We start from the raw sequence: 14,135 nt of genomic DNA, 5'->3' as shown, positions 1-14,135 counted from the left end.
CACATATGTATAGTATGCATGCAGACACACACACACTATATAATGTTTTTGAGAATAGGTTAAAAACCCATCAGTTAATTTATTTATAATATATATAAAACACATATCGAGAGAGAAAGAATAGGTCAGAATTTTTAAATTATATGAGCTACTGAGAATTCGTAGGTACAGTTATATATATATATATATAGAGAGAGAGAGAGAGAGGAAGATAAGGTAATGTTTTCCCCTTTATATGTAAAATAGAGGGAACTGGTCAGAATTCTTCACCCACATACACGTTTTATATTTTTAGATAACAGATTAGAGTCCCCCATTCACCCCATCATTTTATTTTTTGAAAGTGTGGGAAATTTAAGTTTGGATAATCAGAATTTATTCTTGGTTATAATCCCTTATTTTATAAAACTCTTACACTTTGTTTTTTAAGGTGGGGAGCTCAACTGAGGTTGTTTTAATTTCTAGAGTGGGGTGTCAGTGTGGGTCTTCTAAACTGGAGTTGAGCTGTCTTTCCTTTTTCTGTTTGCAATTGATTTTTAGGAACTGATCAATTATGTAAATTATATCATATAATGCTTTTATTTCTTCTGTGCTCAAAGGACTGACATTGCCTCCCCACAAATCCTTAAGACAACCCTGTGAGGTGGGTTAGGCTGAGAGGTAGTGATTGGCCAAAGGTCACACAACAAATATCCAAGTCAAATCAAGTCGCAACCTTAGCCACGAGTAGTTTCAACTAGTGTTTTTAAGAAGGATAAGGTCACAACAATCCTAAGCGTGTTTAGGCAGAACAAAGTCCTACAACTCCCAGCATTCTCCAGCCAGCATGGCTGACCGGGGAATGCTGGGAGTTGTAGGAGTTCATTCTGTCTAAGCATGAGTAGGATTGTGCCCTTAATAACGAAGGATGGTGGTGGTGGATCTGGAGTGTTTATCCCAATCTTCTTTCTTATTTAAAATCACTCAGTGGGGCTGCTTGCCCCTGAAGCAAAGCATACAGGTATGTTATGGCTGCAAGTTTGTTTTGTCCTATGAGGCAAATACCAACTTCAGGGGGTAATTTTAATCTCTTGCATCATGTCTAGTTGGCCCTGACTGGAAAATTGAGCTCAGACTTCCACAGTTCAAGCCATACAATCTTCCCGCTACTGTTTCTTGAAAAGAGTTGAAGCTAAGGGCAACAAATGAATGGACTACTTCGCCCTCCATCTTCCCCATTGTCTATTTTAGACTGTAACATCCTTGGGGCAGGGACTTAGGGTGCAATCCTATGCATGTTTAGACAGAAAAAATTCCTACAACTCCCAGTGTTCCCCAAAGAGCACGGCTGGCTGGGGAACGCTGAGAGTTGTAGGACTTTTTTCTGTCTAAACATGTGTAGGATTGCACCCTTATCTGTCTTTGATTACGTAACTGTGTAAGGCGCCAGGTACTGAAAGTGCTGAATGAACAATGATGTTGGTTTTCTGGGCAGGGCTGACTGGAGCGTATTTTTCTTTTTATTAGGGGGTAGGGGTGATATAGGACATGAGGAGTTTAAGGTAAGAACAGTGGAAGATTGAGGTGCTGGGTTGTGGTTAACTTGTCAAAAGGAGAAATGCTAGGATCCAAGCCTGCATGAAAAATCTGTCCCCTAATTTGAGATGTGTACAGGGTGGCTGCATGTTAGATGCCCATGGGGCTCATTGTGGGCCTGCTTCTTCTGAAAAGCATTGTGTCTCAACTGCAGTCAGGTGATCAGGTGGCCGCCTTTGTTGATTCATTTATTGTTGTGGCTCACTCATGTGCAAGTCATCCTGTGATGACGCAGTTGATGATTGATGGAGGTAATAACTGGCCCTTGATCATAGGATCATAGAATAGTAGGGTTGGAGGGGGCCTTTAAGACCATCGAGTCCAACCCCCTGCTCAGTGCAGGAATCCAAGTCAGAGCATCCCTGACAGATGGCTGTCCAGCCTTGTCTTGAATGCCTCCAGTGTGGGAGAGCCCACCACCACCCTAGGTAACTGGTTGCATTGTCATATTGCTCTAACCGTCAGGAAGTTTTTCCTGATGTTCAGCTGGAATCTGGCTTCCTGTAACTGATAGCGAGGCAAAAATTCTTTGTGTATGCTCAGAGCTGCACTCGTCTTTAAACTGTGCTTCCTTTGTCCCAGGGCTGAGCCAGGCATTCAGAGCCGGTTCTGAGGCTTACAGTTGCTGATTCCTAATTAAAAGCTAGCTCAAACTATATTTCTCTTCATTTTTATATAGCATAGTTCTCATATTTGAGAAGGAAGTGAGGTTTCTAAAGTACAAGCGGTGAGTAAGTCTAGATTAGTTACCCTGCAAGACAGGGCTGCATTCTTGTGTAGGGAAGGCGGGTGTGTGTGTGTGTGTGTGTGTGTGTGAGAGGGAGAGAGAGAGAGAGAGAGAGAGGTTCAACCTCACGTCCATTCAGTCCACAAGAATTTCACTATGAAACTCAAATGTGTTGTATGATGGCTCCTTTTCTCATTTTTCATGGGGGGGAAATATAGTGCAGTAACGTTGAAATACAGTGTTTTTATTTTGTTATGTTTATATCCAACTTCTCGGCCAAGATTGACCCTCCAGATATTTTGGACTACGAGGCCCATCAACCTCAGTCAACATGGCCAATGTCAGGGATGATAGGTGTTATAGTACATCTGGAAGGTCCCAGGTTGGGGAAGGTTGCCCAAACCAGGGATGGGAAATTTGTGGCCCTCCAGACGGTTTGGCCTACATCTCCCGTCAGCCCTAGCCAGCATAGCCAATGGTGAGGGATCATGGGAGTTGTAGGCCAAAACATCTAGAGGGCCACAAGTTGCTCGCCTTGCCCTAGAACATGTGATTTGTGTTTGATTTTATGCACTGTAATTGAGTGACCATTAAAATGAACCACCCAGAGAGCTTTTTGTGAACCACCCAGAGAGCTTCGGCTATTGGGCGGTATAGAAATTAAATAAATAATAATAATAATAATAATAATGAATAAAAGTTAAACTTCTGCACTATTTGTTTCACCACTTGTAGCAGCTGTTCTTGTTTGAGATGGATCTGTCTCTTTCATTGCTATTTGTTATAGCAAAAAGCAGTCATCTTTATGGCTTCAGCTATGGCAGTGACTATAGTTTTCACGTGCACCCCATGCAAAAACATATTAGGTACTCATAAGTCCATTGATATCAATGGGTTTAAGCCAGCTGTGTCTGTGTTGGGTTGTACCAATGAAGTTGATATACCAATAAAAATTGCTGGGTGTTTTTTTCATGGGTTGTGATGCTTTAAAAAAGGTAGTGACATAGGTATATCTAGAAACAAGGAATCTCTGGTAAAAGCTAGCTTTTGCACATCTTTACTGGGCTGTGGCCTCTTTGTACATGTGTAAGTACTCTAGTATACACGGGTCCACACATTTTGAATTGGCTTGATAGCCAGTCATTGTTTCTGGTAACCAGAGAGGCTCTGCTTTCTTGCTTCTGGCTCTAGAGCAGGGGTAGGGAACCTGGCATTTGCCAGATGTGCTGGACTCAAGTCCCAGAATTCCTGACCATTGGTCATGCTGGCTGGGGCTTCTGGGAGTTGTGGTCCAAAACATCTGGAGGACACCAAGCTAGAGAGACAAAGTAAGCTACTCCTTTCATATCTACCAGTGGGTTATTGCGGGGGGTGGTTATATACTGGAGGAATAACAAATCGATGTGCATTTAGAGCAACCCCTTCCTTTCGACCCATGTTGACACATTACTTGAAGTAATGCATTTTGACAGAGGCACCCTCTGCTTCCTTATGTTGCTAGTGGGTCTTTAAGAAAACGGTTACTCTTCTGATGGAGTGAGACCAGCACTGAACCTATTTGTGGGCAAACACGTTTGTGGATTTCTGGTTCTGTAGTTAGTTTTCTCAACAGCAGTTGGGACATGTCTTTTTTTTTTCTCACCACACCCCACATTTCTAGCTATTAAAATGCTGGTTTTATTTCACCCTCCACATAACTTCTTAACTTCTTTTAAAAAGAAAGGAAAGGAAAGAAAGCAAGAGTTTGAACATGTGCAGAAGGGCAGCCAGTCCACTGTGTGAGCGCAGGTGTGCAGTGAGAGAGAAAAGTTGGCTCTCTAGACTCATCTGTTGCAAATAAATAAACCAGATTCAGTTCTGTGATGGCTAATGAAGATAGTTTTAAATCTGTGTGCCTCATCTTAAGGAGTTGGAAATATCATATGAAATAAAAAGGCAGTTTCTGGGTTGTCTCTTTGTCCCATTCTAGTATGTCCCCAGAAATTTAACCCTGGGTGGGGCTGTGTAAATAGGGGCAGTCTCGGCTCCCTATTGAAGTATTGTGAACCATATAAATGGGCTGTTATTGTGCATGTGTGTGCAGGGGAACTGTCCCTTTGCCCCACGGGGCCCTGCAATATACACTCCCCAGTACTGGTAAGTATGACTGTGAACAATATCGCTGGGATCAGTGAGCCACCCTCCCAGAGAGAATATGGCTGCTGTCCCGCGCAGTGCCAGTTCCAGGTTTTTGAGTGGCCTCCATGGTCCCCTTCCTCAGGGAGTCTGCCTTGCCATCACCATTGTAGCATGAGGTGCTTTTGCTCCTCTTCCACCTCCTCAATGCTGCTACGGCCTGCTTGCTTGACAGGCAGAGAGCTCGTGAGCAAGCAGGCTGTAGCATCTCCTGCTCCTCCTTCTCACCACCTCCGTTGTTTGAACCAGAGCGAGAGGTGGTCGAACACATAGGTTGCAATGGTGAAGAAGAGGAGCAACTCCAAGGGGCTCTGGTCAGCAGGTGCCCAACCAGGCCTGCCTTTGACGCCGGCCCTGTTCCTGTGTGTGATTAGGCTGCTTAAAATCCCACTAACTTCAACGCAGCTTAAGCAATTGTAGCTTACAAAAATTCCTTTGGGACTTCAACCTGCCATGTGACAGGCAAGGATGTGTTCGTAAGCTAATAAAAGGTCTTGTAGGCAGGTAAGCTTTAGAAAATTCTGGGCTTATATCCATTTGAATTAATATTTCTCCTTCTGCCAGAGCTGCTGCTGTTTCTTTTTGCAGATGAATGTATGGATTTTTAAAAATACCCAATCTGTCTAAAATCATTGATATTGTAATAATTAATAGCGGCATTCAAACTGTGATTCCATTTTTAGTGAACAAGGTCAGTTGTGGATTCCACACAATATGCTATACTTCCACATCAGAGAAAATGTTGATTTTGTGTTGTCTTTTTCCTTTAACTTTAGCTCTAATTAGCAAGAGTGTTTTTTATTTTTTCTGCTTCTTCATAGATGCTTATAAATAAGTCACAGCTTCTGTAGAAAGCCATGCATGTTTAATGATTTGGCCTTTATTTGCTTGCCACATGAAATGGTAACTAGTGTGGCGTGGCTGGGTTGTGTTGCACTACGGATCAGGTTGTGCATATAGCCTTCTCCCCATCCCCCAGGTAGGATCTTTACGCCAGTAGATGACCGGGGGGGGGGGGGAGGACTCATGTGCAGAGCAGTGATACAAATGTAATTTCAGCAGGGGAATGTTAATATGATGTGCAGGTTTGAATCAGCATCAACTGAGCATACTGAAATAACATGTGTTGACCTCTGGCAGGTTTTCTTATGACTAATTCAAGCTTTCTTCAAATGTTCATGTTCTTCTGTTCTTAAATATACTTGGCCACTGCTTTCAGGTATGGGCGAGGCCATACCCCCAGGCTGAAACCAATATGCTATCTGTAGTCATTCATCTCCCCTCACCCCATAGCCTGAATGTGGTTCACTATATTACCACATTATGTCAATGGAGAGGAGGAAGGAACATTATGATTCTTGGCTGAGAGGGAACAGGGCACAGAGCTGTGGTTTTAGCTTTGGCAGTATGTCAGAAGCGTTTCAGAAGCACGCCAGGGTTGCCCAGTGGCACATCCTAGAAGCAGCGGGACACAATTGCCCATCCAAGGAGTACGTGCCGCACTTATTTAATTGTAAAGATGATGAAAAGTAGACTGTGAACATGTGTGGTTGACCCATAGGCAGCCAGGCGATCAGAATGAGAGCACAAGTCAGAAACGAACATTAAGAACATACGGATCAGTCTAAGGGTCCATCTAGTCCAGCATTCTGTTCACACAGTGGCCAACCAGCTGTCAACCAGGAAACTGCAACTATTGACCACGTTGTCTCTACCTGAAGAGGAAGCCTTTATAGCCCTCCCTGTAGAACAGGGGTGCAGAACCTCTTTCAACCCAAGGGCCAAAATCCATTTTAGAGATGCTGTTGGGTTTGTACAAATTAATAATTATAACCTGGAATATTATTCCAAGATCAGTAGACACTTGTGAAAATTAGGAACATTCATCAGTGTAATTGTGTGAGTTCATGAACTTCTCAGTGTGAAACTTGAGCTTGAGGGGTTAACTGGAAGGTATGAGAGGGGAAAGTGAAGTGCTAGGCTGTAGTTTTCATGAAACACCAGGAGGATGCTTGCAGAAACCAAGGGTTACAAAGGATCCTGATTTAGGGCACAGAACTGGGAGACCCCCCACCCCTTCCATAACAGCCCAAAAGCCCATGTCTGTATACTGGAGCACAGCAACTGAGTGCAGCCGCCAGACTCTTCAAATGAAAGGGGCATATCTCTTGAGACTGCCCTTTAAATGCAAAATGTCTGCTTTCCGTCTTGCGTGATGCATCGACCTAACTTCATGGGTTTGTGAAAGCAGTCAAAAATGGGATTAAAGTGGGGGCGGGATTCAAACGGCCTATTTTTCCCTGCGCTGCACTCAGTCTCATAAGGCCCACAAGCTATCTTTAATCTTAACCAGCAATAAGGGTCTCTGTCTAAATTCTTTTCTTCATATGTCCGTCCACCCAAGATGACTGGATACAGTGGAAGATAGCGCCTTAAACAGTTGTAACCCTTTCCGGGGAGTAGCTGTGTTCATCTGTTGCAGCAAAAACGACAAAGAGTCTTGTGGCACCTTAAAGGCTGACAAATTTATCTGATGATGAAGTGGACCAGTGTCCACGAAAGCTTATGCCGGAATTAATTTATTAGTCTTTAAGGTGCCACAAGACTCTTCATTGTTTTAAATAGTTGTGTTGCAGATGGAATTTCGGTAGGTGCTGTTTGTGATTTAGGGTCGTGGAAAACTGCATCTCCTGATCCAACGGGCTTGTTCACATGTCATGACAAACCACTGTGGGTTAATTAGCCCTCGGGGCACCATGGTGTGTGCCAGGCACCATTTTGAATATGCAAGCCCTGTCCAACAGTTGCCCTGGCTTGCCATGTCATGCAAACCCAGGTGGCTGGGGATCGTTTGAGGGTTAGTCAAACCTCAAATAACCCATGGCTTGTTTTAGGGTTATTTGAGGGTTGTCTAAGCCTCAAACAACCCCTACTGCCTGGATTTGCACGACAAGCTAGGCACCCATGGGTGCCTTGCAAAAATGATGCCTGCAGACATCTGGCATGATGCAACAGCCCCTGCAGGTAAATTAAGCCGTGGTGGGCTGTTGTGTCGTGTGAACCAGGTTACTTTCTGCTACATAGTTGTTGTAGTCATGTGAGCCCCAGTGGGGCTCTGACTCACCATTTCAGATCAGATCAGATTTGTTTATTTGTATATAATTGTCAGACAATAAAACAATTTTTTAAAACAAAAGATAATAGATATCCATTCAACAATAACATATTTACACAAAGTTAACACAAAGCCAGATCATATAGAATAAACCCATGATTCTAGGTCTTTAGCTAAACTAAGTGAAATGTACATAAAACTATATAAGGTTATATAATACCACTTACGAAGTTCCTGACAAAGCACAGCATTCTAGAATTTTTCCCCTCTCACGAATTACTGTAGGTAGGAAATGTGCAGTCTTTGCAACTGGATACTTATCTTGCACACAAAGCAGATATATTACAGCAGCCTTCACCAACCTTTTGCCCTCCATATGTCTTCGACTACAGCCCTCATAATCCCACAGACAGCTCCAAGTTCAGAGATTTACAGGCGTCCCCGTTGGATTGCGCCCTAAGAAAACAAGGACTATCCTTCATTAATGATGGGGTTTGGATATTTTAATGGCAGAGACCACTCAAGTTACTATACATAAAAAGAAGGTACTAGGGTTATTAACAGCCCTCCTCAGTATAGCACCAAACTGGATGAAACTACCTCCAGATTACATTGGGTTTGGTAGATGTTGGATTCAGTGATTATAGATAGACTTCCTCAGTGAATTCAAACCCAGCAAGGCAGGTAGAAGAAAAGACTGGTTTATGGAAGAATAGTGGCCAGATGTTCTTATACAGAAGGGTGATGAACCTCTTTCAGCCTGAGGGCCAATTGTAATTTTAGAGAAGCTCTCGGGGCCCACATCCACATGCTTTGTTTGCAGAAGGTTCCCTGGCATCTCCGGGTAGGGCTGGGAGATCTTGCCTGAAAATCTGGAGAGCCGCTGCTGCCAGTCAGTGTCAACAAAACAGTGTCTGATTCAGGATAAGGCAGCTTCTTATGTTCCTAACTAAGCTTCAGGCAAGGCATTTCAACCTTTTAGAACGGGGGGGGGGGAATGGTGTAAAAGCCAGGAAAACACCAAATGAGGGAAAGGGGATGGAGCCAGAGGGAGGGGGCATGACAATTTTGTGAACCCCAGAGGGCCAGGTCGGAACGCCAGGTGGGCCGAATTTGGCCCACGGACTTGAGGTTCAACACCCCTGCGCTGGCGATGCCCACTGGCTTAGCAGTCATTAAAAGGAAACGTCTATCAGCGGCTGTTGTTCATGATGATTATATGGAATCTTCAAGTTCAGCGAGGTGAGGTATCTCTGAATATCAGTTGCTGAAGAGCAACAGCAGAAGAGGGTAGCATCTGTTGACTTCAGCCCCTGCTTGGGGGAATTTCAGAAGTATCTGGTTGCCCACTGTGAGAAGCAGGGTGCTGGACTCAGTGGACCTTTGGTCTGATCCAATATGGCTGCTCTTGCATTATGTTTTCAACCACTGGACTGGGGAACAAATAAATACATGGTAGTAAAACTATATGTCTGTATTCATTTTCTTATGAATGTTAACCTATTTCATTTTGAATGAGTGACAGGGAAGGAGAGGAGCTATATCCTGATATTGTTTGCTTACTTGCTCTGTTTTTGCAGTTCTATTCTGTAAAACATAATGAGAATAAAAGGTTTAAAACAAATAAATACAAACATAGTGTGAATGTTTTTTCGTTTCTGCTGTCTTGAGTTGGGGTCAGTAAATTCTGGCTGACAGCTGTCTCTTGTATTGGAGCCATTTGCAAACAGAGCTGGATTTCCTTCCTGCCTCTCAGAAAGATCCTGCTTCAAAGATTCCACATAGCTTTCATGGGACATGTTGCTTATTTCTTCCTTTGCTGTCCAAATTCAAGAACGTGGGTGTTTAAAAAAAACATGCGTTATATTAATATTTATGACAGCCCCATAAGGTAGGTCAGTAGTGTTATGCCCATACGATATGTGTGTGGCTGACTGAGGCTCTGGTAACCACCCAAATGAGTTCTTGGCTGAACAGCAGCTTACCTTGGCAGCTCACGCTCTTAATAACCATGTTGCATCACCCCAGTAAGCTCTGCAATCATACAGCGGACCTGCAGGAACATTGCATGCGGTCAGAAAACTGGCTCGTAAGAGCTGAAAGGGTTCAAATGGAGTTGCTTAGTCCAATCTCCTGGCCTAATCCAGGATGTTTTATAGCAATGGGCTGATTCACACATTTATTGCCTCCCCACTTTACCTGCATAAGCTAGGAGTGTCAAACCTCTTTAATTCCAAATGCCAAATTCAATTTCAGAAAAGCTCGGGGCGGGGGGGGCAAAAGGGGCTGTGCCGAAATGCCAAAGAATACCAGCAGATTGGGGCTAACTGCCAGTAACTAAGCCTTAGGAGAGACATTTCAGTCTTTTACAATGGGAAAAATATTGTGTAAATTCAAATGACTGGCAGTTGGGGGAAAGGGGTTTGGACCACCTAGCCCAGTGGGGTTCAGTACCTCTGGCAAAAGCCAGCCTGGGTTTGTTTCTTGGTCACGATAGCAGGTGGCAGAATGTTAGAAATTCTGTGGAGTTCCAAGCACCGCACGCACAAATATATTGAGTCAACCTTTTTGCATCAGAGCTTTTACAAGTATTTGTTCCATTACTCAAATGGTAAACTCACAATTTCTTTCCCCCCCTCTCTTCTGTTTCAGCTTCATGTTTCCTGTAGCGGGTGGACTTGGCCCTCAGAGTACGTAAAAAGCTCTGAAAAGTGATTTACTTTAATGCTGGTGTGCGCGTACGTGTGCAGAGGGCATCTTAACTTAGATGCAACATAACTGAACATTGCCTACGAGGCTCGGAATTCCACATATTGAATACATCCCTGGGTTTTTTTTAGATTGGGCTCTTTCCCTCTGTGTACAAAGTGATGCTTTAGCTGAAAGATGAGGGTGCTGAGGTTTGTGTTAGAAGACCCTAGTTGCTCACATGCACGTACCTCTGTAAGACTAAAGCTCCTAGGGTTCTTTGAAGAGAAGGCAGGATGCTTGGAAATTGGGGGTGGTGCAGAAATAATGGTGCCCCCCCAGTTAGTCTACCTGTTGCTAAAGAGTACTTCAGAACTGCTGTTAACTATGGTTAATACTAATTACCTGGTTTCTAAACCCTTTTTAATGGAAATCCTGGTTAGCATTCACCATGATATAAGGCTTGTACAGATGATGCCCATAACCACGACTGTGATACAAATATCCCCTGCAGGCCTGCGAGAGGAGGGGCTATGGGGGCAGGAACCATACCTGGTGGCAACACGGGATCCTTCCGCAGGTCCTTGTGCACAGGGGATCCTTGAGCACTTAAAAAGTGCTCCTGTGTCACAGAATAGAAATCAGGAGCTGTTAAACTCCTGATTTCTATGCATGTGCTCCACAAGTGGGTTTCTTGTGGTTGTGTAGCGCACACCAGTGGGTCTGCCTGCCATTTTAATTTCCCACAGTGCCCTGGAGTGATGCTACATCAGGGGCATTGTGGGAGATCAGAATAGCAACTAGACCCAAGAAGACTGCTTGCAGCACTGCCATTGGGTAAAGCTCATTGACTGAGGCATGAGAGGGCACTTTGCTACGTTCCCCATCCCCCCTCAAACCTGGAGCCAACCCCTGGAGAAGCCCTGTGATTTTATTTATTTAAAGTATTTTTATTCTGCTCCTCAGCCCCCAAAAGGCTCCCGGAATGGCTTACAATCAGTCAGTAAAATAAGACAGTCCCTGCCTGCAAGCTGACAATCCAAAAAGACACGACACACAAGGAAAAGGGGATGGGGAGGGAAAAGGAAAGCAATTAGGTTTTCGGCAGGGCTGGTGGGATGGCCCTGCTTTGCCTCTCATCTTCTGGGGTGAGGCAGTCCAACTGAAGCAGGCTTGTTCCTGTCTCCTTGTTCCCCTACTCCCTTAACCCCCCTCCCCTCCAATGGATGGGCCAGATTGTGTTTGCCCTGGCCCAGAGATTTATTCTTCTAGTTGCGGACCAGCTTGAGCTCAGGCTAACAAGAACCTTAACCAGTCTGTCATGTCTTGGTGTAGGTATGTTTCCCATGCAACAGCAAGGCTTCCCAATGGTGTCGGTCATGCAGCACAACATGCAGGGCATGATGGGAATGAATTACGGCTCCCAAATGCCTCCCGGAACGATGACCATGCAGGTTTGGAACTAACCCTTGTATTGAGTCAATGTGAAGCTGTTAGGCTTTAATGGTATTTATTTATTTTATTTATTTATTTATTAAATTTATTAATCGCCCATCTGACTGGTCACCCAGCCACTCTGGGCGATGTACAACCCACCATAAACAATTTAAAACAATAAAATTTTACCATAATTTTTTTTTAAAAAAAATACCCTAACCCACCCCAAATGCCTGCCTGAACAACCACGTTTTTAATGCACGATGGAAGCTCATTAAAGAGGGGGCATGACGGAGTTCCCTAGGGAGGGAGTTCCACAGAGTGGGGGCCACCACAGAGAAGGCCCTCTCCCTCGTCCCCACCAGTCTAGCTGTTCTGGCTGATGGGACAGAGAGAAGGCCATCCGAGGCTGATCTTGTTAAGCGGCCTGTCTGGTGTTGCTGGAGGCGCTCCTTAAGATAGGCTGGGCCGGAACCATATAGGGTTTTAAAGGTCAAAACCAACACCTTGAATTTGGCCCGGAGAACAACTGGTAACCAGTGCAACTCCTTCAGCACTGGAGTGATGCGATCTCGCCGGCGGCTGCCTGTAATCAGGCGAGCCGCCGCGTTCTGTACCAGCCGCAGCTTCCGAACCGTCTTCAAGGGTAACCCCACGTAGAGCGCATTACAGTAGTCTAAGCGAGAGGAGACCAGGGCACGTACTACCGACGGGAGCAGACGGTCGGGAAGGGAGGGGCGCAGCCGCCGTATCAGATGGAGTTGGTACAGCGCTGTCCGGCTCACAGCTGACACCTGAGCCTCCGTGGACAGCTGGGAGTCCAAAACGACCCCCAGGTATCAGGAAGTGCGGCATATTAGCTGATCGGGGCAAGAGGGAGAGGGACTGAAGCAAGAGACGAGGCAAGCTGGCCACCCAAGGAGTCTGACCCAGATTGGCTTGGATATTTTTAAGTCGTATCCTGCCCCCCACCAAGGCTTGAGGAAAAGGCCCCCCTCCGAGGCTTCCCAAGAGACCTCTCAAATGGGTACAACTCTCTGCCTCCGAGCAGCTGATTAGTGGCACTCCCTAATGTCCCAGGTGTTGGGGACAGACCTATAACCATGTTTGGAAAAGGCCCAAGCGAGAGCCCGTAATGCAACCCCTCTCCCAACCCAGAGCTCTCCAAATGTGTTGGACTACAGCTCCCATCGTCTTCACCCAGTAAGGCCAGTGGCCTTGCTGATATGAATGGCGGGGGTTGTAGTCTAACCCAGCCTTCCCCAACCTGACACCCCCCAGATGTGTTGGACCGCAACTTCCATCATTCCCAGCCACCCATCTGGAGGTTGCCAGGTTGGGGGTCCGCCATAATGAATGTCTGTACTCTTGAAATAAATTGATAAAAACTGAGCTGACACCATTTTTAAAAAGCAACAACAACAGGGGAGTCTCGCTATTGGGCAAGGCAGAGGTCCCCGACCTTTTTTGGACCCGTGGGCACATTTGGGAACTGAAGCCAGACAAAGGGGTAGAGGGAAGAGAAAGAGCTGGGTAGAGGCTAGAAAGGGAGAGAAAGAACGTTGCCCGAACATTTCCCAAGGTTTTTCGTAAAACTTTTTGTTTTTAAGGGACAGAGAGGGGAGCGCTTTGTGGGCGCCATGGGCGGTCCTTGCGGGCGCCGCATTAAAAACCCTTGTTTGCATGTTATGTATTCTTAAAAGTGCTCCTGTGCCATGGAATAGAAATCAGGAGCCGTTAAGCTCCTGATTTCTATGCATGTGCTCCACAACTGGGTTTCTTGTGGTTGTGTAGCACATACTTCACCCTGTGGAGTGGTGCACTTGTCACATTTTTAACTTTCCAGCTGGGTTGAGTGATTTTCTAAGAGCAGATATCAGTGGAAGGACAATGGGCATTTATCCTTGAGTGGCAAGTTCTCACTGTAAATTACTTCATGTATATTTCCAGTCTGCTAAAAAAACAACCACAAAATACTTGGACTGGCTCACCAGGGTTTGTCTTTCTTATTTTTTAAAACAAAATCATCGTTTCAAGTTGAAATTCTGATTTTGTCTACAGGGTGGCATGCCTCTGGGCCCAATCCCAACATCTGGAATGCAGTTCACGGGGCAGGCTCCCTTCCTAGGATTGCGCCCAGCAGCGCCTCAGTACGCCCCCGATATGAGGAAGCAATATGCTGAAGAACAGCAGTAAGTGATGCTTCGCTCTCTCACCAAAGTCTTGGCTGGAGATGATACTATTATTGATTATTATTAGTGTTATTATTTATTATATATTTTGTGCATTACATTTCTGTAATGCTGTCTGGGCAGTGCGCAACTATTAAAACCGTAAAATACAGCACGATAAAACCTAATATGAGACTTTAAAAGTTTAAAAGTAGCATGCAAAACCAAAGTAAAACCCAGCAACAGT

At 45.0% G+C, this 14,135-nt stretch overlaps 1 protein-coding gene across 5 annotated transcripts in view; it reads left to right on the top strand.

Moving 5' to 3' along the window:
• Positions 1–14,135, top strand: part of SYNRG (synergin gamma) — an 80,357-nt gene that overhangs the window by 2,362 nt on the left and 63,860 nt on the right. For all 5 annotated transcript variants that reach the window (XM_084822427.1, XM_084822432.1, XM_084822428.1 and 2 more), the window contains exons 2-4: positions 10,245–10,282; positions 11,616–11,734; positions 13,779–13,909. In XM_084822427.1, the coding sequence (XP_084678553.1) occupies positions 10,245–10,282; positions 11,616–11,734; positions 13,779–13,909 (288 nt within the window). The remainder of the gene's footprint in view (positions 1–10,244; positions 10,283–11,615; positions 11,735–13,778; positions 13,910–14,135) is intronic.

Source organism: Heloderma suspectum, chromosome 16 (genome assembly GCF_057233095.1).
Source record: "Heloderma suspectum isolate Gila_16-S chromosome 16, 16-S_ref, whole genome shotgun sequence".
Taxonomy (NCBI): domain Eukaryota; kingdom Metazoa; phylum Chordata; class Lepidosauria; order Squamata; family Helodermatidae; genus Heloderma; species Heloderma suspectum.
The sequence above is the reverse complement of the archived record's forward strand: the minus strand, read 5'-3'. Positions and strand labels throughout refer to the sequence as shown.